Source organism: Pan paniscus, chromosome 9 (assembly GCF_029289425.2).
Source record: "Pan paniscus chromosome 9, NHGRI_mPanPan1-v2.0_pri, whole genome shotgun sequence".
NCBI lineage: Eukaryota > Metazoa > Chordata > Mammalia > Primates > Hominidae > Pan > Pan paniscus.
Genome location: NC_073258.2, coordinates 93,663,377 through 93,690,147, shown reverse-complemented (window position 1 = coordinate 93,690,147; position 26,771 = coordinate 93,663,377). Strand labels below are relative to the sequence as shown.

Here is a 26,771-nt window from a genome sequence, read left to right as displayed (position 1 = left end):
CCAAAATTCATATGTTGAGGCCCTAATCTCCACTGAGAGTGCTTTGGAGATAAGGCTTTTAGGAGGTAATTAATGTTAAATGAGGTCTTAAGGGTGGGGTCCTAATGTGATAGGATTAGTGACCCATAAGAAGAGAAGAAAGACAGATCTCTCTACATCCAGGTGCACCTAGGTAAGGCCATGTGAACACACTGTGAGAAGGAGCTGTCTACAAACCAAGGAGAGAGCCCTGGAGAAAACCTGACCAATGCTGACACCCTGAACTTAAATTCCCAGACTCCAGAACTGTGAGAAAGTAAATGTTTGTTGTTTAAGTCATCCAGTCTCAGGTACTTCGTTATGGCAGTCTGAGCAGACTAATACAGAAAGCATTGTCAAGATGGATGCCACAGTCTTCTTATAACCTAATCTCTGAAGTGATATCATCACTTCTGCTATATCCTGTTCATTAGATGTGAGTCAGTAAGTCCAGCCCACTCTCAAGGGAAGGGGTGTGAATATCAGGAAGTGGGGAATCACTGGGGTTATCTTAGAGGCTGCTACCATAACGGAGGAATATTGGCATCTTTATTTTCATTAACCTCTAACTGGCTTTAGTGTCACATTCCACAATAAATGTAGGCAACAAGTCACTGTGGTATGAACAGCACCTGTGGTTTTGTAACCAGTATAAATCAGATATTTTCTTATTATTTTATGGTTGTTGTACCTGCCTCTACTTACCACTACTTTGAAATATGGGAGTTATCAGACCTACTGCACTAGATTTTGTTATTTAATATATAAAAAGAAATTCACATTACTATACAACAACTTAAAAAATGCTTGGACAAAACTATTTTATTTGTAACTTTTTGTATTTTATTTTATGAGATGTAAAATATTATTCTGAGAGGTGATCCACAGGTATTACCAAACTGTTAAGGCGTTTGTGACACAAAAATATTAAGAATCCCTAAGCAAGTGATATTCAAAGTGTGGTTCTGGGAACAGCAGCATCAACATCACCTGGGAACTAGTCTGAAACGCAAACTATCAGGAGGTTCCTTCCCTGACCTACTGAGTCAGAAACTCTGGCGGAGGGACCCAGCAATCTGTTCAAATACACCCTCGAGGTGGCTCTTATGCTCACTGAAGTTTGAGAACCACTGATCTAGAGTCTTATTCAGAAATTGCATTTTCCACAAGCTCCCAGGTGATACTGAGACTGTTGGTCCAGACTTTTTGAGTACCACTGTCCTACCCTTGACTATAGCATCACTATTAATTGAATGTCTGTTAACCAACCCTCCTGTGGCCCCTATCATGATGTCTGCAGCCCTGCAACTAACTAGCTGTGGCTCAGGGCAAGTTACTTAACCCCTCAGAGTTTATTCATATATTAAATAGAATGAAAAAGTACGCTAACTTGCAGGGCTATTATGAGAAATGGGAATAATGTATCTAAGGCACTTGGCACAGTGCCTGAAGTGGAGCAGAAGCTCTGAAAGCAGATGTTATTAGCCATATTATGATTATCATTTAAAGTTCTTATTTAGTAACTGAGCTTGCCTAGGAGTGTCCAAGACTAGTAGAGAAGAAACGTGCATGCAGCTGTCTGTCGGGATAATCAGGACATGCGTAGGAGCTCAGAACAGGGAGATCTAACTCCAGAGAAGGAAAATGTGGCCTTACAAGTTCAAAGTGCTTTTCATTCAGTCTTGGGCCAATCTCACACTGATGCTTTGAGGTCGGCAAAGGGAACATTACTGTCATTCTCACATTACAGAAGAGGAAACTAAAGGCTCGGAGAAGCTGAAGACTTGCCCCAGGTCACTAATCATCAGAGCTTTCCCCATGCTCTTGTGAGCTCTTGATCAATCCAGTTACTAGATGTGTTTCTTGGGTACATTTGGGGATATCCCTGTGACCTGATCTCCAGGGTCTGGAGAAACCCAGGGGTGCTGTCTCAGCTGAGGGATGAGGCTGCGAGGAAGCTGTCTACTTAGAAAATCCTAAAAGGGAAAAATGGCAGGATGTTTGCATGCCTCCACTATGGAAGACACGGACAGAGCCAGTTTCTTCCAGATGCCACAGACTGCCCCTTCTCTCTGTCCCACACACTCACATACTGATGCCAGTGAAAAAGGATGCTTCAGGATTCACCTCTTCTGTCAGATGTGCCTCTTTTTTTTTTTTGCTTTTGAGGCACAATGCAAAGGTAGTATATTTAGTCAAGCCCCTTATAGACTGGAGTTTTAGAGAGTAAATGCTGAATGTATATTGTTTTCCTTGTTTGTTTTCCTTCGGGAAATCAGAAGGCTGACGATAGAAGATTTGATATCAAACACCGTCACAGAGAGTTGGAACTTTGCTTTGGCTATCAAATTTAAAGTGGAGTGTCTAGGGCTGCAGGTATAGACAAGCATTTTGGATTCTTACAGATTGGTTTGAGCAACACTTCCTCAGACTCTGTCCCAAGAAGATACAGGAAACTGAGAACCCAGGGCATGTGAGATGCTTTTCCACTACAGTTGCAGCATCTCGTCCACATTTCCAGTGGACTTTTGTCACCTCCAAGCTTTTCTTCCTAAGTCTCGGTTAATGGCTCTCAAAAAGTGGCAGACAAAAAAGGCGAGATGGGTCAGAAGAGGCAAGAAAACCACTGGAGAGATTCACTGAAGGTGGTTTGGTCAGAAAAATCTCCATCTAACAATTGTTAGTGGTCACTTTCACACACATTCCTCTCAAATAAATACATTCCTCCTTCATAGGCAGCTATGCTGTCAGGGCAAATGGTGCCCCAGCCCTGTACTTCCTCTGAAAAGAGCTATGCTTTGGAAAACCCAGTTCATTCCAGTATCTTCCCTCTGAGAGCAAAGTGCAGGGCTCAAGACGCTATCTCTCTCATGAAATACTCACTAAACAAATTCCCAACATAGACAGCAAGCTTACACCATTATTAGTGAATGCCAGCACAAAATGGAGGAAGCTGAGGACAGCTGAGACACACACTCGGGGCAAAACAGGGAAGCTCTATCAAAAGATAAGTTATCTTAGTGTCTTTCCAATTTTCTGTTAATATGAGGATCAAACTATTAACTTTAGGGGAAAGGCAGTATTCTGGAAGACTCAGAATTTTTCATATTTTCTATTAATGCAATTACTGATTGGGACCACTGCCCATTCATGTATTAAATAATCTGGCACCTACAGAGCCCTCACTGGGTGAGATGTTCTCTTCTTCATTTCTTACTGACTCCCACTCACCTTTCCCCTCACCCTGAAACAAACTCCTGCATCTCCTCAGGGCACTCAGCCCAGCTGCTGCCCTGCTTATCTCAGATGGCAGTCCCTTCCTGTATAGAGACATCTGAGGGCAGGTGTGTGCCTCTCAGTGGGTTTCCTTAGCATCTCCCTTTGAGCATCTTCCTTTGTGTTTCAATTTTCCCTTTCTGCCTCTTTCCTTTTACTTCTTTTTTATTTTTGTTTTGATTTTTTTTGAGATGGAGTCTCACTCTGTCACCTGGGCTGGAATGCAGTGGGGTGATCTCGGCTCACTGCAACCTCCACCTCCTCGGCTCAAATGATTCTCCTGCCTCAGCCTCCCGAGTAGCTGGGATTACAGGCGCACGTCACCACACCTGGCTAATTTTTGTATTTTTAGTAGAGATGGGGTTTTACCATGTTGGTCAGGCTGGTCTTGAACTACTGACCTGAAGTGATCTGCCCGCCTCCGCCTCCCAAAGTGCTGGGATTACAGGCATGAGCCACCACACCCAGCTCTTTCCTTTTACTTCTAAAGCCAAGTGGTCCCTCCACACCCCTGAGGCTAACTTTCCCTGCTCATGAGTGATGTCACCTTCTCCGACCTCTTTGGGACCCACTGTGGCAGTTGTTCTTTCCTGCTTTCATCATTGCAGCAGAGGTAATGAGTGCTCACCAAGTCTCCCCAGTCCTCCCCTATGTGTCCCTGCTCCTGTGCAGGTGGGCCAGCCTGAGGGACTCCTTCTGGGCAGTGGATAGTGGTGGAGTGATGTGGTCTCTCCCAGGCTGAGGCAGGTGACAGCTGGCATGCTGCCTTCATCTCTCTCTTCCCCTCTGCTGTGACCTTGGAAGCCAAAGGTCAGAAGGTGGAGATGACAGGATGGAGGGACCAGATTTCTGAGTCACTAGATAGACTCGCACTGACCTGTACTTCACCTGGGCAAGAAATAAGCTTTTGCTTTGCTAAGCCACTGAGACTTCCTACAAATGATCTCAGTCTTGCCAAGCCTGTCCTGGCTAACACTCATCTCTCCATCTATCTGTCTCTCTGTCTCACTCCTCTGTCTATCTCTCTCCATCCAAGTTCAAGTCCCAACTCTTAGCATTTTGGTAAGTGCTAATACCATTTGGTGAATCCTTCCTGAGTTGTCCCAGTTGAAAATTCATTGCTTACATTGTAATGTTCCCACATGGACCTATGTAGCATTTTACATGTGCTATCTGACCAATCCTTACAAAATCATTAGTTTTACAGATGTGATTTTATTACCACATTCTTCATCATTTTCTTGGAATCTTGTTGTGCAAGCCTGTTTCTCCCTATGACTGTAAACCCCTTGAAGGCAAGACTGTCACGATGAGCAAACATGTCTTTATTCCTGACTTCCTTCTGGAGGTTCACACTTGAATTCCCAATGTGTCCCCATGTTTCATCTTCCTCTCCATGCCAGGTGGTACTGTTGACCGTCTATGCTACTTCTGCTCATGCAGCACCTTCACCTGGTGTCCATGTTTGAAATTTTGACTAAATAGCCTACCTTGCTTTCAGTCTAGTCAGTTGCCAAAATCTACAGATTTCACATCTGAAATCTCAATCTGGCTTTCACCAGCTCCTTATTTATTTATTTACTTGGTTTTTTTTTGAGATGGAGTCTCGCTCTGTCTCCCAGGCTGGAGTGCGGTGGCGTGATCTCTGCTCATGGCAAGCTCTGCCTTCTGGGTTCATGCCATTCTCCTGCCTCAGCCTCCCAAGTAGCTGGGACTACAGGTGCCCACTGCCACGCCTGGCGAATTTTTTGTATTTTTAGTAGAGACAGGGTTTCACTGTGTTAGCCAGGATGGTCTCGATCTCCCGACCTTGTGATCTGCCCTCCTCAGCCTCCCAAAGTGCTGGGATTACAGGTGTGAGCCACCGTGCCCAGCCCACCAGCTCCTTATTTTTAAATCTCAAAGCCACCACTCTCATTTTGGCCCTTATTGTTTTTCTTAATACACTCCTAGGAGCTTTCCTAGTCCCTGGTTTTCCTTGTTCCAATTCATTTCAGAGGCTCCTATCAGATTAGCATCCCCCAAACTCCAAATTCATTATTTCTTTTCTCAAATGTGCTCAATGGTTCATTTCCATCTGTTTAATTAAGTGGCCTTCACAAACAACCACAGTCAGGCCCGGTCTACTTTTCCTATCTCATTAATCTCTCCTCCCTCTTGGACTACATGATGTTCTCTCAACTATTTAGTTGGGTCCACACTTTCCCAACTTCCTGGCTCCTATCTTCCTGAATGCGTTCCTACCCCTGACTGTGGAAATCCTATTCATTCTGGGAAATTTGCTCTTTTAAAATTTTACTTTAAGTTCTGGGATACATGCGCAGAACGTGTAGGTTTGTTACACAGGTATATATGTGCCATGGTGGTTTGCTGCACCTATCAACCCATCATCTAGCTTTCAATTCCCACATGCATTAGGTATTTGTCCTGATGTTCTTCCTCCCCTTGTCCCCTACACTCCAACAGGCCCCAGTGTGTAATGTTCCCCTCCCTGTGTCCATGTGTTATTAACGGTATGTGTGTTCCCTTTAACAACTATTCATTTTACTACTATTCACCCTTTAACTTCCCTTTTTTTATAAATGTTGGGTCATGAAGTCATGTCACCAGTTTATGGGAGCAAAGATATTTCCAATTGACAGGAAAACTAAGAACTTCATGCTAAAATCTAGAGAGTTGCCACGGTATTTCTTAGAACTCATAAAATAGGTGTAAAATTATGTTGTCCTCTTCTGTTTTTATTTTATTCCTGACCCAGGCAATGACTCTAACAATAATGTTAGTTCATTATAAGTGATTCATAGAAAAATAGTTGTTTGGCTAAAAGCAATAATATATTTTAAATTTCTTAAATCAGGATATGAAGGTTTAGCAAGTCACAGAGTCAGATTTCAGATTATATCCTTGTCTTTTCTCTGCAATTCACAATGAACGGTATATTTTGTAGTCAATTGCTGGCTGTCTTAATCTGTTTGGGCTATAAAAAATACCTGAGACTTCGTAATTTATAAACAACAGAAATTTATTGCTCATAGTTCTGGAGGCTGGGAAGTCCAAGATCAAGGCACCAGCAGATTTGGTGTTGGTGGGGGCACGTTCTATTTGAAATGGGCCTCCACCAGACACTAGATGTTCTTGCATGACAGAAGAGAAGAACAGGCTCCCTCAAGCCTCTTTTATAAGGGCACTGAAGAGCCCTCAGGACCTAATCACCTCCCAAAGGATGCATCTCTTAATATGGACACATGAGGAATTAGGTTCCAACGTATGAATTTTAGAGGGACACAAATTTCAGATCATAGCACTGGTGGAATAATTTACAACTTCTGGTAAAGCAATGTGCTTAACCAAAGAAGTTTCATGAATCAAATATGCCTGTCATTTACACAAATGTAGCCAATGATCTTCAGCAGGATCAAAAACCAATTAGACAACTTGGATGAATCTTAAGAGAATTATGCTGAGTGAAAAAATAAGACCAATCTCAAAAGGTTACAAACTATATAATTTAACTTAAATAGCATTTTTGAAATAAGAGAATTATAGATATGGAAGTCAGTGGTTGTCAGGGGTTAGGGATTGGGAAGCAGGTGCAGGGAGTGGGTGGGTGTGGCTCCAAAGGGGCAGCAAGTGGGAGGCGTGTGATGTATGAATGTGGTGCTTAAATGAAGCTGCACAGGTGATAACATTGCATAGAAATATATACACGCAAACACCCTGAAATTTGAATAAACTCTGTGGATTGTACCAAGATCAATTTCCTAGCTCTGATGGTATACTATAGTTAAGCAAGATGTTACCAGTGGGAGAAGGGCTGGGTGAAGGGGCACTTGAATTCCCTATATATTATTTTGCAACTTCCTGTGAACCTGTAATTATTTCAAAATAAAAAGCTTAAAAATAAGACCTTTCCTTGTCATTCTAGAGAAGGATCTGCAAACGAGGTCAGGAGGTAACACAAGTATATTAGTCCGTTCTCATGCTGCTAATAAAGATATACCGGAGACTGGGTAATTTATAAAGGGAAAAGGTTTAATTGACTCACAGTTCTGCATGGCTAGAGAGGCCTCAGGAAACTTGCAATCACAGCAGAAGGTCAAAGGGAAGCAAACACATCCTTTTTCACATGATGGCAGAAAGGGGAAGTGCCAAACAAAAGGGGGAAAAGCCCCTCATAAAACCATCAGGTCTCATGAGAACTCACTCACTATCATGAGAACAGCATGAGGATAACCGCCCCCATGATTAAATTACCTCCCACCAGGTGTCTCCCAGGACACATGGGGATTATGGAAACTACAATTCAAGATATGGTTTGGGTGGGGTCACAGCCAAACCATATCAATAAGCAAGTAAAGTGGCTAGCAGGAGGCAAGGTTAGTGCTGTGGCCAGTGTCAAGGATGCAGTTGCTCTTTAGCTCCTGCCATGTGGGACCTGTGTACCTGGAATTGCAGGGCCTTCTGAGGGCTGTTTTTTTAATAAAATGCTGGAAATCTAAATTTCTAATAAAATTCTGACTTTTAAATATTAACAGCTATTATAAGTTTTTTTTCTTTCCTTGTTTCCTTCTTTCTTTTTTTTTTTTGAGATGGAGTCTCACTCTGTTGCCCAGGCTGGAGTGCACTGGCACAATATTGGCTCACTGCAACCTCCGCCTCCTGGGTTCAAGCAATTCTTCTGCCTCAGCTTCCCGAGTAGCTGGGACTACAGGCGTAGTACCACCATGCCTGGCTAATTTTTGTATTTTTAGTAGAGATGGGGTTTCACCATATTGGCCAGGCTGGTCACGAACTCCTGACCTTGAGATCCGCCCACTTCAGCCTCTCTTTTGAACACTATAGAGGCCAAACTAGAAAGCCAGATTTGTGTGCAATGACTATTGATGTGCAAACTCAGCTTCCAGACAGAGGTTCAGTTTGGCTCCAAGACAAATTCTACCTTCAACAACCTGGTAATCTTAGTGCACAGCTCACACTGGTTTGTAATCTCTTAGGAAATGGAGAAATGGTCACTTCTGAGGCAGTAAGTGTTCTGATCAGGCCACTAATGAAAATTAGTGTACCAATCATTGATACCCAGGGATTCTGAAGAATGTCAGCATTCATTTGATTGCAGCTCAGACTGATGCTGCTGCAACTGGAATCTCCTGTCTACTCTGACCAAGACCTTCATAACCACTTCGTCAGTATGCTGGCTAAGGCACAGTAGGTGCTCAGTCTGTGTTGTTAGAAATATGCATTGGTTCTTCCTCAGCTGTCTTAGTTCTTTTACATTTTAAAGCTAAAAGAAATCTACAAAAACTGAGAAAATGAACTAAAATCTGGTATCTTATGCCACAGTTTTCCTGTGGCTGATGCAATGGCCTGGTGACTATACTTTATACATAGATGCCAGCAGCACCCCTATAATCTCTGTCTCTATTCGAAGCTTTGAATATAAGCTCTTACTCATTATCAAAAAATGAGTAGATCAAGGTACTGGTAAGATCCTCATTCTAGTTTTGGTTCCTTAAAGTCTTTATCATCTCTGCCCTGTTAAATGCCCAGAATCTAGACATTCCTTCCTCCCCAACTCCCAACCTGGCCATCTGACTCAAAAGAAGTGAAAGGAGGACATAGCATGTTCTTCACAACTTGCAAAACAGCTCCAAGCACACCGTCTGTGAGTCAGTAACACCCCACTCCACCCCCTCATGTTTCAAAAAAACACCATGTGCACTAATCAGACGTCCATGTCCAGTCTAGAAGCCTGGGTACACTCAATTCCTTCATGGAGTGTGGAGAAAAATTCCAATCTTTCAGCTTTTAAAATATCATCTATGGCCTAATTATACATTCTCAAAATCAAATTTAAAATGATTAAGTGATTCATTTCCATTAATTCTGTTTTCTTTCCCCAAAGTCATCTGCTAATAAGAGTCCAGAGAATGTTTTCTAATCCTCCTTTAAAAAAGAGACTATTTGTAGGTATTACATAAATATATATCAATAAGAGGTCTTTCTTGTTTATCATTTTTCACAAAGCTCTTTAATATGTAGACTTTTAAAGGGTTGGTTCTCAGCCTTGAAAATTATGCTAATGAGGTAACAGCAATAATTCAAATTGTAGCCACTAATTTCTCTAAGGGAAAATATGCAGAGGCCCCAGGCTCTACGTTTGTTTTCAACTAATTATCATGTATTTACTTTTCTGTTAGTCCAATAATTTTTCTTTCAATTCAGAATTAAGCAATATGACACTGAATTATATAAAGGCCTGTTTAGCATAGCAGACACACCTCATCATTTCCTAGTACTCTGATTTACAGCTCTTAAAATGCACAACCGAGAGGCTGTCTATATGCCCTTTTGTATTTATATTCCATCATGCAGTCACCTCAATAACTTATGCATTCTCAGAAGTTCTACCTAGCAATTAACTCCAGTCTTTTCTAACTCACCATCTCATTATGTAAAGTGGATCTGAGCATAAACTTTATTAGCAACTTTCAATTCTAATTCCTTATCTCCCCCACCCCCACTCTGTCAAACAATGTCAGTTTATATGTGACAAAAATGCTTTGGAAAATGGCAGTTTAAAAAATTCACGTTGGACTGGCAGCACATTTAGTAATTAGTCTTTGCACTATGGGGCACTATATTAAATCGAGATTGTCATATTTCAGCTAAAGCATGTGACCCAGTTCTTCATAGAAATGGAAACAAATCAAATTCTCCTTGCTTCACAACATAGCCTTTTGACTATGTTTAGGAGGAAAAAACAATGAGGAAATCTATCATTTTTATTCAAAAGGTCAAAATCTAAAAACAACAAAACAAAACCCAAAGAAACCAACCCAAACTCCTTTGCTAAAAGGTAAAAGACTTCTTAGTATCTCTTCTTCAAACTCGAGAAAGAGGAGGGCCAACTTGCAGACTTTTCTCATGCATATGAAGTGTATTAGCTGAATAGCTGAAATGGGGTTTAATGTACATGTTCTCGTGGTAAAGAACCAAGGGGGTTGATTAAGGTTCTTATAAAACTAAAGGAATGGCAGCACCTGAAGACAAAGTGTCCACTGTGTGACAGGGAGATGCCTGCAACTGACTTACCAATGTCGGGGTCCACGGCTTGAACTCTGGTCAACAGAGCCTTGGTGGCTGTGTTCTCATAGACACAGGTGTTGTAGTGGTCAGAAGAAAACACAGGGGGGTTATCATTCACATCCTCCAGGATTAGGTGGATGTTGGACTGGCAGAACCTGCCACCCCCGTCAGTGGCCTTGGCCATCAGGCTGTACACGGGGATCCTCTCCCGGTCCAACAGAGCCAAGGTTTTTAACTCGCCTGTGAAAATAAATGGCAGCATGATTGGTCTGAGTTTTTAAAAACTGTTTTTCTTTGGAGAGCAGAGGACCAATTATACAAACAATTCTCAACATAGGAAGGACTAACATCATTTGGCCCAAGTGTCCCATACTTTAAAAATGTAGCAAATTCAACAGTTTATGTGTCAGGGAAAAATGTATGGGATTCTAGATGCAAAAACAAAACAGCTGTGTGACCTTCAAATTAATTAATCCCTTTTTGAAACCGCTGGTATAAGGGGCTCTTTCTTTTGGCTACACGGAGAAGCTTCAAACCTCTTTAAACCTCTCAAGATCTACTCTGCAGATCAGTCTCTGGATTTCTGCTATATGTCCAGAAAACACACAGAGAATGGACTGGTATATCTGGTTCTCTGATGGTCAATATTGTCAACAACCCATAGACCCAGAAAGGCAGTCTCTTTGCCTCCAGATACTCAACTTTTTGCTCTATCATTTACAGGAAAACAGGTAATGAAAACAGAAGCTGGCTTTAGGGCGGCAGGGTCTTGAAGGACCCCTATTGTGTAAGGGTTAACCCTTAACTTGCTGGATTGTGGAAGGGCCTGACATTGCTTGGGGAGGAGTCAAGTCGGAGAAAACTTGAGGAGCATGGAAAAGCAGTTCCTTAGCATCCCGCATGGAGTAATGTTATGTCTATATTTTAACCACTGGAATAGCTGCATTGGTGCTGGAAACCAGCTTTTGTGGAGATATTTTTGTTGTTTAAGTTTCATAAGATAATGACAACAAGCACAGTGACAAACCTGAATAAATGTTATTTGGTGGAAAGTATGACTCACGAAATATTATCACTCTTAAATAAAATTAGTAGATATTATTTGGATGAAGCTACCTATATTCATTTATTTATTTATTTTATTTATTTTTTTTTTTGAGACTGAGTCTTGCTCTGTCGCCCAGGCTGGAGTGCAGTGGCATGATCTCGGCTCACTGCAAGCTCTGCCTCCTGGGTTCACACCATTCTCCTGCCTCAGCCTCCCAAGTAGCTGGGACTACAGGTGCCTGCCACCATGCCTGGCTAATTTTTTTGTATTTTTAGTGGAGACGGGGTTTCACTGTGTTAACCAGGATGGTCTTGATCTCCTGACTTTGTGATCCACCCACCTCGGCCTCCCAAAGTGCAGGGATTACAGATGTGAGTCACCGTGCTGGCCAAAGCTACCTATACTTATTAAGGCAGTTCATCTTTTAGCTTCCTGGCTATGGCCAGCCAGTTCTCAGATACAGGTTGGATCATTTCCCTCTCCTACTCAAAAAGCATCCAGGGATTTTCATTGGGACATTCAAGACACTCCACAATCTGGCCTAAAGTAGTTTTCCCTCCACTTTAGTATATGACATTACCTGGATGCGCTATGCTCTCTGCTCACGCTGTTCCTATAACTTGCAGTGTCCTGTTTAAGCCACTGAGAATCCTGGCTGAGTTCAAATGCTAGTTCTTCCTTTAAGCAGTTTCCTTTTTCCTCTTATCAGAATATTAGTTACATCTTCATCTGTGCCCAGATATAGCTCCCCTTATGTTTCTCCTGAACACTCATTTCATTGTGCCTTTCATGATTCTTATTATTGGTTAACTTGCCTGTCTTCCCTACTGGATTACAATATCCCCTGGGCATGATTTATTTTGTTTATCTTGGAGTCTACCACAAATATCCCATAAAGTACTTTTATGTCTACTGGCTACTCAATAAATGTTACCTTTTGAATAAATAATCACCAGGCCCATATAGCTGAGTAGTATATTCCCATGTAGCTAAGTCAGTGCTTCCTTGTAGGATGCAACCTCTTACGAGAGTGGGGCAGGGAGGAGCCACTACCTTTCTGGAGACTCAATAGTCAGTTATTGTTCACTAGAACCAACACAACACTGAAAATATGCAAGACAGCCAATCTTTACGCTTAAATTTAAAATGTCATTGGATGGGTCATCTAATCTACAAAACTAAAATAATTTGCTACCATATAAAAGGTTTTTCCATTAGCTCTGGCCTTCAATGCAGGCATCTGCCTTTAGCTTACATAACCTTGCACCTTGTCAATTTTACCTGAATATACAACCAAGCAAATCTGAGGGCTTATAGGTTTGGAGAAACTAGGCAAGAAAGTTTAATAAAAACTAGACAACTGTGTTAATAAGAATCAGAAAAGGACCCTAAAGCCATTTCAAAGTGAGAAAAATTCTCCTTCCTATAAATTGCTGTCTGGTTTTCGTGGCAACCTGCATTTGTGATATAACTTCATTTATACCTGTTACGAGCATATACCTTAAAACTTACAGATACGAGAAACAAGAGAAGCAAACAGAGATGTCCGCTTACTTGATGCTAATAAATGTAGGTAAAGTCTGGGCAAGTTTTACAAAGGAAATAAAAAGTTTCTGTGGTCCAGAGTACCCATATTTGGATATGCCCCTACAATTTCTTAGAGCCCAAGATACTGAGCATCATATTCTTGGGGTACAGAGAATGATACCCCAAAGTATGGTGCTTTGACATGCTGAGCACCTTGAATTAAAAAAAATTTGGAAGGCCTTAAAGCTGCCTTAGAACCAAGAACTTTCAAACTTTCTCTTATTTCCCTCATTTCTCTCAAGTGCAGGTGAAGACTCTCTTTGAAATTTCCTCATCTGACTAAGAAAACTTCTTTCCAAAAGAAATGCATTTGTCTTAAGATCCCCCTCCATAGAAATCTCATCAAATAACTGGGAAAGATTCACCACCAGAGAAGAGAAAAGAGACTAAAAGTCATCACCATGTCCAGACAGATTTTTCATCTCTTCTTCTGAGGGAAGCTCCTAGAGATTAACTGGGAGACTTTATCTGCATAACTAGATAACCTTTGTTCACAGTCAGTTCAATCCGTCACCTCCCCACATTTTCCAGTTCCATTGAGTTTCCTAGGAGAATTATTTACAAAATAATGGATGCCCTCCAGATTATTCATTTCCCCTAAAAATCATTGACTACTCCTCTAAAATTGCCTACAGTCCCCCAACTTCCCTCTCCCCTAGCAACAGCCTTAACCATCTGGCTTTTCTTTGGGTCTGTTATTTTTGGGGCTGTGGTACCCACGTTCACATAAGTAAATCCATATGCCTTTTCTCCTGTTAATCTGTCTGTGGTCAGTTCATTTCAGCAAACATTCAGAAAGGATGGAAGGGAAAATTTCTCTCCATCCCTATAAGAGTAAGTATACTACTAACTATTTACTAGTAATGAGACCACATAAGTTTAACTTCTCTCATGAATTAACAATGACATTTATCTCAAGAATAAATTTTAGCTTACCACTTTCTGGATCTAGATAAAATTCACTGTTTCCAGATCCATAGAGTGAGTATCGTATATCTCCATTGGATCCAATATCAGCATCCTTTGCACTGACTTTCAGGATGATTTTATTTGATGGAATGTCTTCAGGAAGTAATGCTGTATATGCAACCTGGACAAAGGTGAAGAAAGGTAATAAAATCATTAGTATTTGTGGGGGCAATTGCCATATTTAGCATTATATAGGATTTCTTTAAAAATTCATTTATATAATTTAGCTTTTGTTATTTTTTTCCTTCACTACAGAAACATATTCCAATATATTATGAAACACAGTATATCTGCTGCTCTTCCACTCCCATGCTTATTCATTTAACAAATATTTATTGAGCATCCACTATATGTACCATTCTAGGCACTAAGAGTACCATGGCAAAGAAAACAGAGGAACATCCCCACTCTTGCGGAACCATAACACACACCACACATTGACCATGGCTGTCTGTTTTTCTCTTGAGCCCCAATAAGTCCTAGGAATTCTCTTCAACTCTTTAAAGAGCCACTACCAGCATTTGGCATTAGTATGAGAGATTAAATCTATTTGCAGTACTTTTCTAATCTATAGGACACCAATATTGTCTCTTGGTCCACATGATAGAAAAGAATAAATAGTGATTTAATTTCAGTATGAGAGAAAATAAAATCTAGTACTTGTACCTTGCAATGGCATTATATTTTATATAGTAGTAGAAAGGCCACTTCATAAGGAGCCTGGAGACCAGTGTTCAGCACCAACATTGCCATTAACCAAATGTGTAAACTTATATAAACAAGTTAACATCCTGTAGAGTGGTCCATTTCTCTTTTATGATATCAGTGATTTAAACAGAATAAGTCCTAAAGTCCTTTATGAATTACTCAAAAAATTATTTAAGACATTGGTTTCTTTCTTTTTTTTTTTTTGTTGGGGGCAGGGTACAAAATTAGGTATCTGATCTTGCTACCTATACTCTTTTCATGTTTTCAATATTTCTTCCTAAACTTCACCTCCTACCCTCTTATACCCACACCCAATTGCAGATAAAAGCAGAAGTTTGCCTGGCCTTAAGAAGAAAAGTGAAATGGGTTTTTATTTAATTTTGGAGAAGCAGAGTAAAAGCAGAACCCTATCCCCAATTCTCACCTGATCACACACTGGGCTATTGTCATTCACATCACTGACGCTCACTTCCACCATGGCCTGTGTGACAAAAAGCCCATCAGTGGCAGTGATATTGAGAAAGTAAATGTCCTGTTCTTCTCTGTCTAGAGGCCTCTTCACATAGACCTTCCACTCACTTTGCACCAGGCCCAGAGCAAACCTTCCTCGAGGGTTTCCTCCTGCAGTTAAAAAAACAAAAGAGCTTTTGAAGATGTGCAATGAAATGTCTTAATCTACATCTACCTTGAGAGGTGCATGTGGAGTCATCCAGGTACTCCTTAAACTGTATCATTTAGGATACTACAAAGATACTGAGACTCCCTTTGATTCTTGGGCAACAAAGCATGATATTTATATGCTTGGCTTCTGTGGAAAGCAAAACAGTAACTTTCCAAGATAATAAAATCCACTTAGAGAAGCTGGAGATGATCTCTTGTTTAGTTCCCCTTAAGAACAATCAAATTCAAACTGTGAACAATCAATCGTCTTCTCAGGCTGACACAATTGTCTTTCCATTTAGTCTCAAGAGAGGATGTAATACACTCTAGCTCTTGTTACCAAGACAATTTCATTAGCCGTTGATTATGCAGTCAAGGAAAGGCAGTTAGTTCTATTAAGGAATCTTTTAATGAAGCCTTTATCATGCAGCTGCGCTCTTCTCATAAGAACTGGAGTTTGGCGGAGAAAAGTTTTCACGACAGAGGAGGGCCCATTAGTGTTAAATAGCCCTAACGAGGGGTCATTTAAAAACCAGTTCAAAGATAAGCATTGCAATTAGACCAAATGTATCAGAGTGAAGCTGGGGAACATGGAAGAAAAGAAAACAGATGAAGTGGAACAGCTTTCTAAGATGCTGAAGCATGGACAGTGGTCCCAGCAATATGACTTTTCCACATCATTAAGCTACATGGGGGCAAAAGCAGCTTGGGGAACAAGATAGGAGGAGGAAGGAAGAAGATGATGACCTTGACGTAATCCGTAAGAAGGGAAAAATGTCATTTCAGACACCGAGAAAGACTGAGAAGACCACTGGCAGTAAGTCAGGAGTCAGGTTTGATGATCACTATTTCATTTATTTGGGCATTCAAGTATTTATCATATACCCTGGGCCAGGCATTGTTCTAGGCAGCAGGGCTACATCAGTGGACAAAACCAGCAAAAATATCTGCTGTCTCAGCAGAGATCACATTCTGGAGGGAAAGACTGAAAATAAACAAGTAAGGGAAGTATACTGCATGCCAACTGCTACTTCATTGAAAACTTGGAGCCATATCTCACACTTACAATGAATCTTTAAAAAGCAGAGGGCAAATATCGGGGTCCTACTGAAGAGACTGAGTGGGAAGGGGTGGGATTCTGAGTGCCAGACTGCATTCTTGCTTATAAGGCAAGGGGCTGCTCAGTCTGAGGGCCTCAGCACTGGGAGTGGGGGCAAGCCACAGTGGAATACAATGAAACCAAATCAGCCAGACAGTGCAGAAAAGGTGAGAGCTGCCTATTCCTCTGGGGCAGTGGTTCTCAATTGGGGACAACTGTGCCCTTCCCCTCTGTGGGGATATGTGTCAATGTCTGGAGACATTTTTGCTTGTCACATTGGTGGGAGGGAAGTGATGGTGGTGGTATGTGCTACTGGCATTTAGTGGGTAGAGGCCAGGGATGCTGCCACACATCCTACAGTGCACAGGACAGCCTTCCTCAGCAAAGAATGATCTGGCCTCATATGTCAATAGCGGTGTGGCTGAGCAACCCTGCTCTAGGGAGCTTCAGGGTCCTCCCTGGGATATCACTTTCCTCCACCACTGGCCAGGATTCAATTATGCTTTAGTTGAATATTATTTCAGTGCACACAAACTTAACCTCTCTATTAAATGCTTTCAGTGCAGGCCCACAGTGCTCTTTTGTTACATAAAATGATTAATGGTCCTTTGTTAATCGGAGGCAGCACAGCCAAGTTGTGTTACATCAAGAGCAAAAGTTAAATCTAATTAAAATCAGTTGGTGGTTGGCACTGCTAATAGTAACAGTAGCTTTAAGCTACTCTGTACTCATTACTTTGGTAAAGTTGATGGGATAGTCCCTTTAAATCATCCATTGACAATTCAGAGGCTATCTATAAATAATTAAGGCTGAGTATTTTACAGTTTCTCCAAATAGAAAAGGACTCTTCAGAATGCCTAAGAAGCTTTTTTTCCTGAAAATAAATGCAAATGAATTAAAGTCATGCTTCACTCACCTCTTTCTTCTTTCATGTTTTAACTGCAGAAATACATATTTTAATCAAAAAAGGAGGTCTCAGATAGATCATAAAGTGTTTCAAGGGGAAAACATCACCAAGAGAACAGTCCCATGAAGAAAAAGGAAGGGAATCATGCCGAAAAGTGTGGCAACCCCAAGCATTGACACATTTGCTCTACTGTGGATCTTATTCTGCAGTGATTAATTAACTTTCCTACTAACATACTCAAGCAGATTCTACGTCCTAAGGGCATTCTAATTAATTCATTTTTCACTCTGAATGATGTAGTTTTTCTAAACGGAAGCCACCTGACTACAAGTATTGATGATTCTTTACAATCTTTTGGCACTTTGTTTATGTTCTGCCTTTGAATGTGACAACATCAAAATATTAGCTTTAACCCACCCCCCAAATAGTTTTTAGGGAGAACCTTCCCACAATGCCAACCCTCTCCTCTTTCAGTTAAAGGTCACCTGCCCCCCAGGAAACCACTCTGACATGAAATCCTTAGCCTCCCAGGGCAACAGCGACATTTTCTGTGCCTTCCTAATGACTGACTTTGTCTATCTTGGCTTTCCTCTTGAATTGCTACTTGCTATTCTGAAAGACAGAAAAGAAATCCAAAAAATTTTGGTTGTCAGAAGAAATACCCCTTGATTTGTAGTGATAATTTAGGATTTCTCAGGGAAGGATCAAACCATTCCATCTAATGTGTGTACATGTGTGCACATGTGTTGCTATGGCCAGGGGAAGTGTGCATGTGAAGCTTACTGTGATCAAGCTATTTGTTTTGCTCAGCATTGCAAAAGGTAGAAAAAAGGAACATGCTTAAAAACAGAACCTCTCCACCAAAAAGTTGTTATTTTCATTCCTTCAACTGAGATATTTGGCTGGACTCCTTTTTAAATAGGAAGAGGTGACACAAAGACAAGTTACCAATATGGGTAACACATTTACAGCAAACCTGTGAACTCCAAACTAAGGCTGAGTTAGCAACAGCCAACAAGCAAAAAACGCAGTCTACTCAGAGATCCTTTACTCAGCTCCAGAGAGGCTTCATTACACTGGACTCCTTATCCCATCTTCCTTCTCTCTTACTCTTCCCTCCGCCATCTTCCATCTTTCTTTATAAAGCAGTGCATATAATGAAAACTGGGGGTATTTACTCACCTGTAATATGGTAGCTCACTTGGCGATTAACGTCGGATGTGTCTCTGTCCCAGGTGCTGAGGACGGCTACCACCTCGCCCGGTGGGTCGCTCTCCTTCACATTCCCTCGGTACACTTCCTGCGCGAAGACTGGTGCATTGTCATTTATATCTGTCACTCTGACAGAGACCAAGGCCGTGGAGGAAAGAGAGAATGCCTCTCCAAGGTCAGAGGCCACCACAGAAAAGGTGAATGTGGGGTCTGTCTCGTGATCTAGGTCCTTCAAGGTACTGATCCAGCCCGTGTTGCTGTCAATATTGAATGCTTCCATTACCTTTTCAGGCTGGGAATCCAAGTGGAGGGAGTAAGTGACTTGTCCATTGGCTCCCCAGTCCATATCAATAGCTCTCACTTGTGTGAGTTTGGTGCCAACAGGCATCCCTTCCATTATAACGGTGTCATAGCTTGAAGTTTCAAAGACTGGCTTGTTGTCATTCAAATCCAATACCTTGATATCTACATCCACAGTAAACACAATGTCTACTTTGTCCAGGGGTATAGTGGCTGCTACTTTAAAGTGGAAAGCTGGGCTGGTTTCATGGTCAAGGCGTTTGTCAAGCTTAATAGTGCCTGTTTCCTGTTCTATGACGAATACGCCCCCTTTGTTATTTTCTGGCCGTTCCCCATTAACTGTGCTGAACCGGACATTCTGACTGGGCAAAATCCTCAGGGTGTCCACTGTACTCCCAATGGCTGTATCTTCTGCAATGGTAAAGGAATACTGAGACTGGGTGAATGATGGCAAGAACGTTTCAGGAGGCAAGACGTGGATATAGACAGGAATGAGGGAGTGCTTTACTGGGATGCCCCCATCTACTGCTTTGACAAAGAACGAAAGCACTGTATTTTTCAGCTGGTTAAAATTACCCTTTGTGACCATCCAGCCATTGTCAGGATCGATTTCCAGGAGGTCGGCCACTGAAACAGAGGCCTCGCTATAGAGGGAATAAGTAATCCTTGAATTTGCTCCATCATCGGGATCTATGGCTTGAACTTGAGTGACCAAGTGGCCCCTTCCAACATCTGCCCTGACACTGGCTCTATATTCCACTGTCATGAACTGGGGAGCATTGTCATTTTCATCCACAACAATCACTCTTACAGTGCAGAAAGTTGTTCTCCCTCCACCATCAAGGGCCCTCACAAAAATACTAACATCCCCTTCTAGAGGGTTTTCCCGGTCTAGCCTTTCTGTGGTGATGACCTGCCCATTGCTGTCTATGAGGAATCGATCCTTGGCAAAGTCATTGATGATGGCATAGCTGATCTGCCCATAAGTCCCTGGATCACCATCTGTGGCTCGAACATGAATTACCTTTGTTCCTGCAGCCACGTTCTCTCTCACCTCAGCTACGTATGTGCTTTGTGAAAAGGCAGGGCTGTACAAGTTAGCCCCAAGTACCCTAATATGCACCTGTGCAGTGCTGGTGAATAACCCATCAGAGACAGACACATTGAGACTGTACAGTGGCTCCATCCGCTGCTTCCGATGGTTGGACAATGTGATAACTCCACTCTTGCTGTCCATCAGAAAGCTTGTCCGGTCATTCCCAGATAAAATGCTATATTCCAACCGGTCAAAATCAGAGCTGTCTGCATCAGAGGCTTGTACACAGGTTACAAAATGGCCCCGGGGGGCTAATTCACTCACATATGACTCATAAATGAGCTGATTAAAAACTGGAGGGTTGTCATTTACATCAGAGATGTAGATATGAACGAGAACCTCACTGCTCAGTGATGGGAAGCCACTATCTATTGATCTGACTTTCAAAGTGCAGTGTTGTACTAACTCATGGTCCAGCATTCGTGCTGTCAGGATTAAGCCACTTGAGCTATCTATGTGAAAATAATCTGTGCTATTGTAGGTATCCTGGACAATCTGATAATGTACCATTTTATTGTTTTCTGAGTCTGCATCAATAGAGACAACTTGTAAAACAGGTGTCCCAATAAGAGATGCTTCTGATAGTGTTGTATTGTATGTGGGCTGATCGAAAATAGGGGGGTTGTCATTTACATCATTAACTAGCAAGTCAACAGTGACTTCAGCCCTAGCACCAGTAAGGGCGTCGCTGGCTCTTATTGTCAGCTTGTAAGCAGATGTAACTTCATAATCCAAAGGGCTAACAACTTTCAGGACCCCAGAGTCAAAGTCAATGTTAAACTGTTTAAAAGGGTCCCCATCGATAATGATATATATGATGCCTTGGCCTTCTGGACTGGTGGCATTGATGCTTAGGATGGGTGTGTTCATTCTGATGTCTTCATTGACAGATGCTGTATAAAAGGGCTTATCAAACACAGGCATTGCTTTGTTGACAATAGTGATGGGAAGCTCCACAGATGTAGACAAAGAGGGTTTTCCGCCATCCTTGGCTAGGATGGTGACTCCATACTCAATGTTGGACAAGTCAGAGTTGAATGCTTCCTTTAAAATAACATTCCCTGAATTAGGGTTAATTTCAAAGTGGCCATAGTCATCCTGCAGGACATAGGTCACTTCTCCATTTGGACCTTTATCTTTGTCAATGGCTGTCACCTGATAAATCAGAGTCCCGGGTTCTGCATCCACTTGAACAGCAGCATAGTATGGGAGGCCCACAAAGACTGGAGAATTGTCATTTATGTCTTCAATGTTAACCCTGACCACCACTCTGGCCACACGCAGATGGTCCAGCTCACGGCTGGCTTCTACCACCAGCTCATATAACTCTTGTTCTTCACGGTCAAAGGGGACTCCAGTCGTCTGAATGACCCCTGAGGTAGATTTTATCTTGAACTTATTTCCTGGGTTTAAGATGCTGTATTTTAAGGGCTCATTAAGGCGGTTTCCAACTGCATTGACAATAGCAACTTTGGTTATGTTAGTGTTGTTCTCTGAGATTGAGGTGGAATAGAAGCTTTGTGTAAAGTGGAGGCCGCTGTCCATGGCTTCTTTAACCATGATGGTGACCATGGAGGTACTGTAGAACTTTCCATCAGACACCTTAACTATCAGCATGTAGTGATCCTTGGAGAGGTTGTTGTTTTTTATGGTAAGTACTCCACTGTTTGAGTCAATTAAAAAATGATCCAAGCTGCCTTCCATTAGGCTGTATGTCAGTTCAGGGGGTACCTCAGAGTCAGGATCTGTGGCACTAACTTTCAGAACCTCCACTCCAACATAGGTAGGTAGAAGTAAGATAGTCTCAAACACAGCCTGAGTAAAAACAGGTGGGTTATCATTCACATCTGTCACCTCAATGTTGACTTCAACGGGACTCTCTGCAGTCAGTTGGGGGCTACCACTGTCTCTCACATGCACATGAAAATGGAAATGGGCGATGGTTTCATGGTCCAGGTTGGCAATTGTTCTGATTGCACCTGTACTGGAGTCCACCGTGAAAAACTTTTTTGCTGTCGACTCCACAATCTGATACACAAGCAGAGCATTCCGGTTGCTGTCAGCATCTGTGGCTCGAATCACCAGTGGGCTGTTATCCAAGCTCCTGACAATGCTATTAATTGGGGCAGCCTCACTTAGGCTGCCTGAGTATTGAGAAAAGAGAAAAACTGGGGCATTATCATTTTCATCAACAATCTGAATATTGACTGTAGCATTGGAAGCCATTCCTGCCATATTGGTGGCCTGAATGATGAGCTGATAAGAGGATGTGTGCTCATAATCCAGGGCCTTCCGAGTGGTGATGACTCCAGAATATGGATTTATGGTAAAGATCCCATTAATGTCTCCATCTTTGACTTCATAAATGAGGGTAGATTGACTGATGGCAGAGATTAGAATGACTGATGTTCCAATGTCAACATTTTCATTTACTTCTGCTTGGTAGTCTTTGTGAATGAACTTGGGGTGAGAATTGTCAGACATGGTGACGGAAATGCGCACAATTGCAGTGGCAGACATTGGCGGGGATCCCTGATCTGTGACTTTGATGGATAGGACAAACTGACCCATCATCGTCATGTCTGGTTCTTTGCAAATGGTGATGATGCCTAGGACCGGTTCGATCTTAAACGTGTTCCCAGTGTTCCCTAAAACAGAAATCAATGGTGAAATGAGTTACATGTGGGTCACTGAAATCTTTTTGATTAACTCTTTATCTATAGGTACCTTACTGCAATGTGGCAAGTAGAAAGCAATTATAGTACTCATCTGTGTCATTCTGAAATAAAATGAGAGGCCTCTCTTTCAGGGGTACTGAAAAGCAACCAAAATGAGTTTCCCAGTATTATAGTAAATTTCAGATCAGTAACTTCTAGATCCAGGTTAAAAACACAATGACAATGACATAGTCTTGTGTGCATTCAAGTTGGGAAATAAGAGAGCCTGAAGGAGAGATCTTTCTGCTAAGAATGTATAGGACTTCCTTATTTCCAGCCTTGTGAGAAGACAGATAGATTGGGAAGCCCACATATGAATGCCACTGGTTTAGGTAGCAGTGTCATATTTTCTGTTCTAGGTTTAAAGAAAGAGGGTTGTGGGAATAGTTTCAGAGCATTATAAGGTAGTCAGTTGTTTTCAGATTATCCCAAAAGCAAACTTCGCTACATGGAATTGGTATTATTTCACCCTATCAAAAATGACTTTATCCAAAACACTACTTTGGTGAAGGGGTTTGTTCAGTCAGGCATGGAGAATTCTTGGCAAGTCATTATTTGCCTTGTAAGTGTGATGAATTTTCCTGACTTCTCTTCTATTCTCCACTCATGCTCTACCCCTCTCTCATGCTTCTGAACACACACATGCACACACCTAGACATAAAAGTAAACATAAAAAGTTACAGGGCAGTTGCTCAATCTGTAACCATTCTATTCACCAAGCATTTGAGGTGTTTCTAGTGTACCAAGAAACTGTTGGGAATCTGAACCAGCACTGCAACCAAGAACCTGAGACATAATCCTTGTGAAACTGAAACCTGGGCACTCCACTTTGATAGAGCTGGCAGGGGAAGGGCTCTGGCCATGACACTGTAGCAGTTTACAGCTCTGCTTCAGAAACATGTTATGGTTCGAAATCTGGGATTGTTGAGAATGAGAGAAATAACAGAGGAATAAAAAATGGGGAAGACACAATGTGGAGTATGTAAAGAAGGTAGGTGGTGACAGAGCTGAAAGGCAGTGGGTAGTGTGAAGTTGCATCCTTCACCAAGTTGCTTTTTGCTTCTCTTATCAGGCTTTCTCATACTTCTCAAAGAACACATATACTTCTGTGTTGAGATCCTTTCCAATCAAAAGTTAAAGATCTTGGTTATTCAACTCTATCTGGACTTTTCTTTCTGAGTATTGTAGTATGATAGGTATATAATTTAAATGTTAAAATCATTAAAATAGGGACCAGGATTTTCAGGGCAGTTATGAGACGTGTCTACATACTTCTTCCTACATGCTAATTATATAAAGTTTTCCACGTCTGAACACAAAATGGTCATGTTCATGTAACATCTATTTCAAGAAGATACTTGCTTATTTTAAAAGACAAAGTATATCTAATAAGAGGTCATTTTGATTCCAGCCCCCCAAATGTGAATATTAAACAACGTTGTCTTTGATGTCGGCATGATTTATTACTTTGCCACCTAAACATGGCCATTTTGTGATGACAACAATAAAAAGTTCAATGATCTTATGAGTAAACTTTCAAGCTTGCAATGAATAGTGTCATAGAATTGAATGTGAATCCAACAGGTGATTCACAGACCTTTGTAAGGGGAAATCACTTCACCTAAGCAATGGTCACCTTCCAGTGATGGCACCAACATGCAACCCTGACTGATGAATGCTACTGGAGCCAGGGATCTCGGTGTTCACTGATTATGGTGCCCGACTGCAGAGTTTCTAGGTAAGTCCTCCCTCACTCCACACCCGGCAGATTTCTTCATGCCCAGAAAGATATATTATGGTGGGGATGGCAGGGAGCCAGCTTTTGACCTCAAATATAATTTTTTGTTTTTTTTTTTTGAGATGGAGTCTCGCTCTGTCATCCAGGCTGGAGTGCAGTGGTGCAATCTTGGCTCACTGCAACCTCTGTCTCCTGGGTTCAAGTGATTCTCCTGCCTCAGCCTCCAGAGTAGCTGGGACTGCAGGCAGGCACCACTACACCTGGCTAATTTTCATGTTTGTAGAGACAGGGTTTTGCCATGTTGGTCAGGCTGGTCTCAGACTTCTGACCTCAAGTGATCCACCTGCCTTGGCCTCCAAAAATGCTGGGATTACAGGCACGAGCCACTGTGCCTGGCCTCAAGTAGAAATTCATAATCCTGCTATCCCATGGCTGCTGATCTGCTTGTGACACCCTTCCAGAATGGTGTGCTGATACATCAGGTCCAAAGTGGGCCCTTCTCCTCTTTCCCTCTTTGACACACTAACCCATTCTCTTGGAATCCACTTCCTGCTTATTCTTTCCTGCTACACTTGAATCCTGAAAAATTGGCCTCTGTTTGTTTTTTGGAATCTATGGCCTCTAGTAGATTTTTGGCAATTGAATAAAAGCTGTGCTTTTCTTATCATTCCTTATCTAGTACACAACACAGCATCTGCTACAAAGAAGTTGCTTAATATTTGTTGAATGATTGAGAGGAGAGGTAAATCTAAAAAAAAATTTTAAACTCTCTATTCATATGCATCTTGGGATCCATATGCCCTCACCCGAACTCAACTCAGTCCCAGTCTCTCTTGTACAATCCTGCCTCAGACTCACCATTGACACCAAACACAAAACTCAAACTAGATATAAGACCTGAAGCTCTGCACTCAAATTCTGCCTCAGTCCTTCAGGCCAAAATAAAAAGCTTCCGTAGTTACTTTAGAGGACAGGCAGGAGACAGGAAATTTATAGCCCACCAATAAACAGAGTGAAATCTTGCTTATCTGATGTGTGTGAGAAAAGTTAAATAAAACATAATACTTTACACAGCCATTTGTCATTTGCTTCAAAGTGCTGAAGCATCTGGGATCTGCCTGTCTCCCACCCTCAACTGGGAGGAAACTTGCTCCGCTAGGACCAGTGCGGACCAGTGTGGGTTTGTCTGTCTGTCTGTGAAGAGCCCCGCTGGCCATTTGAGATTTATTGTGAACATTGTATTCCTCAATAGTTTCTTACATACAATCAAAGGTCATTTTTTTGCGATATCAATTGTTCCCATGGTTTTCTGGAAGTTTGGGTTTTCTTTATGAAAGATGTTTTAAGGAAATAACTGTTCTGTCTTGTTTTAGTCAGTTAAAGAAACGACTGGGCACCATGCTGTAGTCTATAGAGGTCAAAAGATAAGCAGAGCAGTCTTTTCGGTTGGATGGTAAGTTAAATTACTCCTTAAGAAACTCCAAACTGGTTGAAACATTATCTGGCTATCTAAAAGGAGTATAAGTAGCAGGCTTAATGACAAATATAAAAAGCAGGTAGAGACACACAGCAAATGTTTAGAACATGGTAAGAAAAGTAGAAATAAAACCCTATATCTAAATAATTACAGTGACATGAAACAATGTATATGCATGAATGAATACGGGGAAAAGAAAAAAACACAACACTGGAAAAAACCATAGAAAGAATAAAAAGAGTTGTTGGGTTAGGTGACATTTTCTGGGATGTGATTTAAATATTCATTTTTTGGAAAAGTTTCCTTATATTATTTGTGGAATCCAAAGAACAAAGATTATATAATTAAGTAATAAAAATGTCCTGTGATAAATAAAAGATGTAAAATAGCATTTCTAAAAAAATACTGGTCAGGCTTTAGATTGAAAGGAAATTCCATGGAAACCTAGAAAAAAAATAGGCAAATTCTCTCCGGAAACTTTGCTATTATGAACTCATGTCTTTTCTTTTTCTTTTTTTAAGTAGAGCTTAGCACAGACCCATGTAAAATGTGGGTGCCTAATACAAGAAATAGTTTTAAGTTATCATTCAATGCAAGAACTTTTTTTTTTTTAGAAGGTTGTTGGCTTTTCTTTTTCTAAAATTTCTAGTCCAAAACTGTCATTCTAGCGTTCATATTTTAATTCAACTCCTCTCAAAAATGCTCTACATTTAAATGAAAGGAGAGAAGTCTTTCCATCCCTGGCATGAAAGGATATTGCATTTGGCATTATTCACGACAGACATAAGTTGCAGAACATTTTGAAAATAAGTGACTTGAATATTCAAAAAAGATGGAATGGGGAGGAGAACATAGAGCAGATAAAGGATATT

The 26,771-nt window shown here is 41.4% G+C and overlaps 1 protein-coding gene across 3 annotated transcripts in view; it reads right to left on the bottom strand.

Moving 5' to 3' along the window:
• Positions 1-26,771, bottom strand: part of FAT3 (FAT atypical cadherin 3) — a 679,183-nt gene that overhangs the window by 75,984 nt on the left and 576,428 nt on the right. For all 3 annotated transcript variants that reach the window (XM_034933534.3, XM_034933535.3, XM_003813776.5), the window contains 4 exons: positions 18,541-22,614; positions 15,117-15,313; positions 13,952-14,105; positions 10,387-10,620 (listed from right to left, as the gene is read on the bottom strand). In XM_034933534.3, coding sequence (XP_034789425.3) covers positions 10,387-10,620; positions 13,952-14,105; positions 15,117-15,313; positions 18,541-22,614 — 4,659 coding nt within the window. The remainder of the gene's footprint in view (positions 1-10,386; positions 10,621-13,951; positions 14,106-15,116; positions 15,314-18,540; positions 22,615-26,771) is intronic.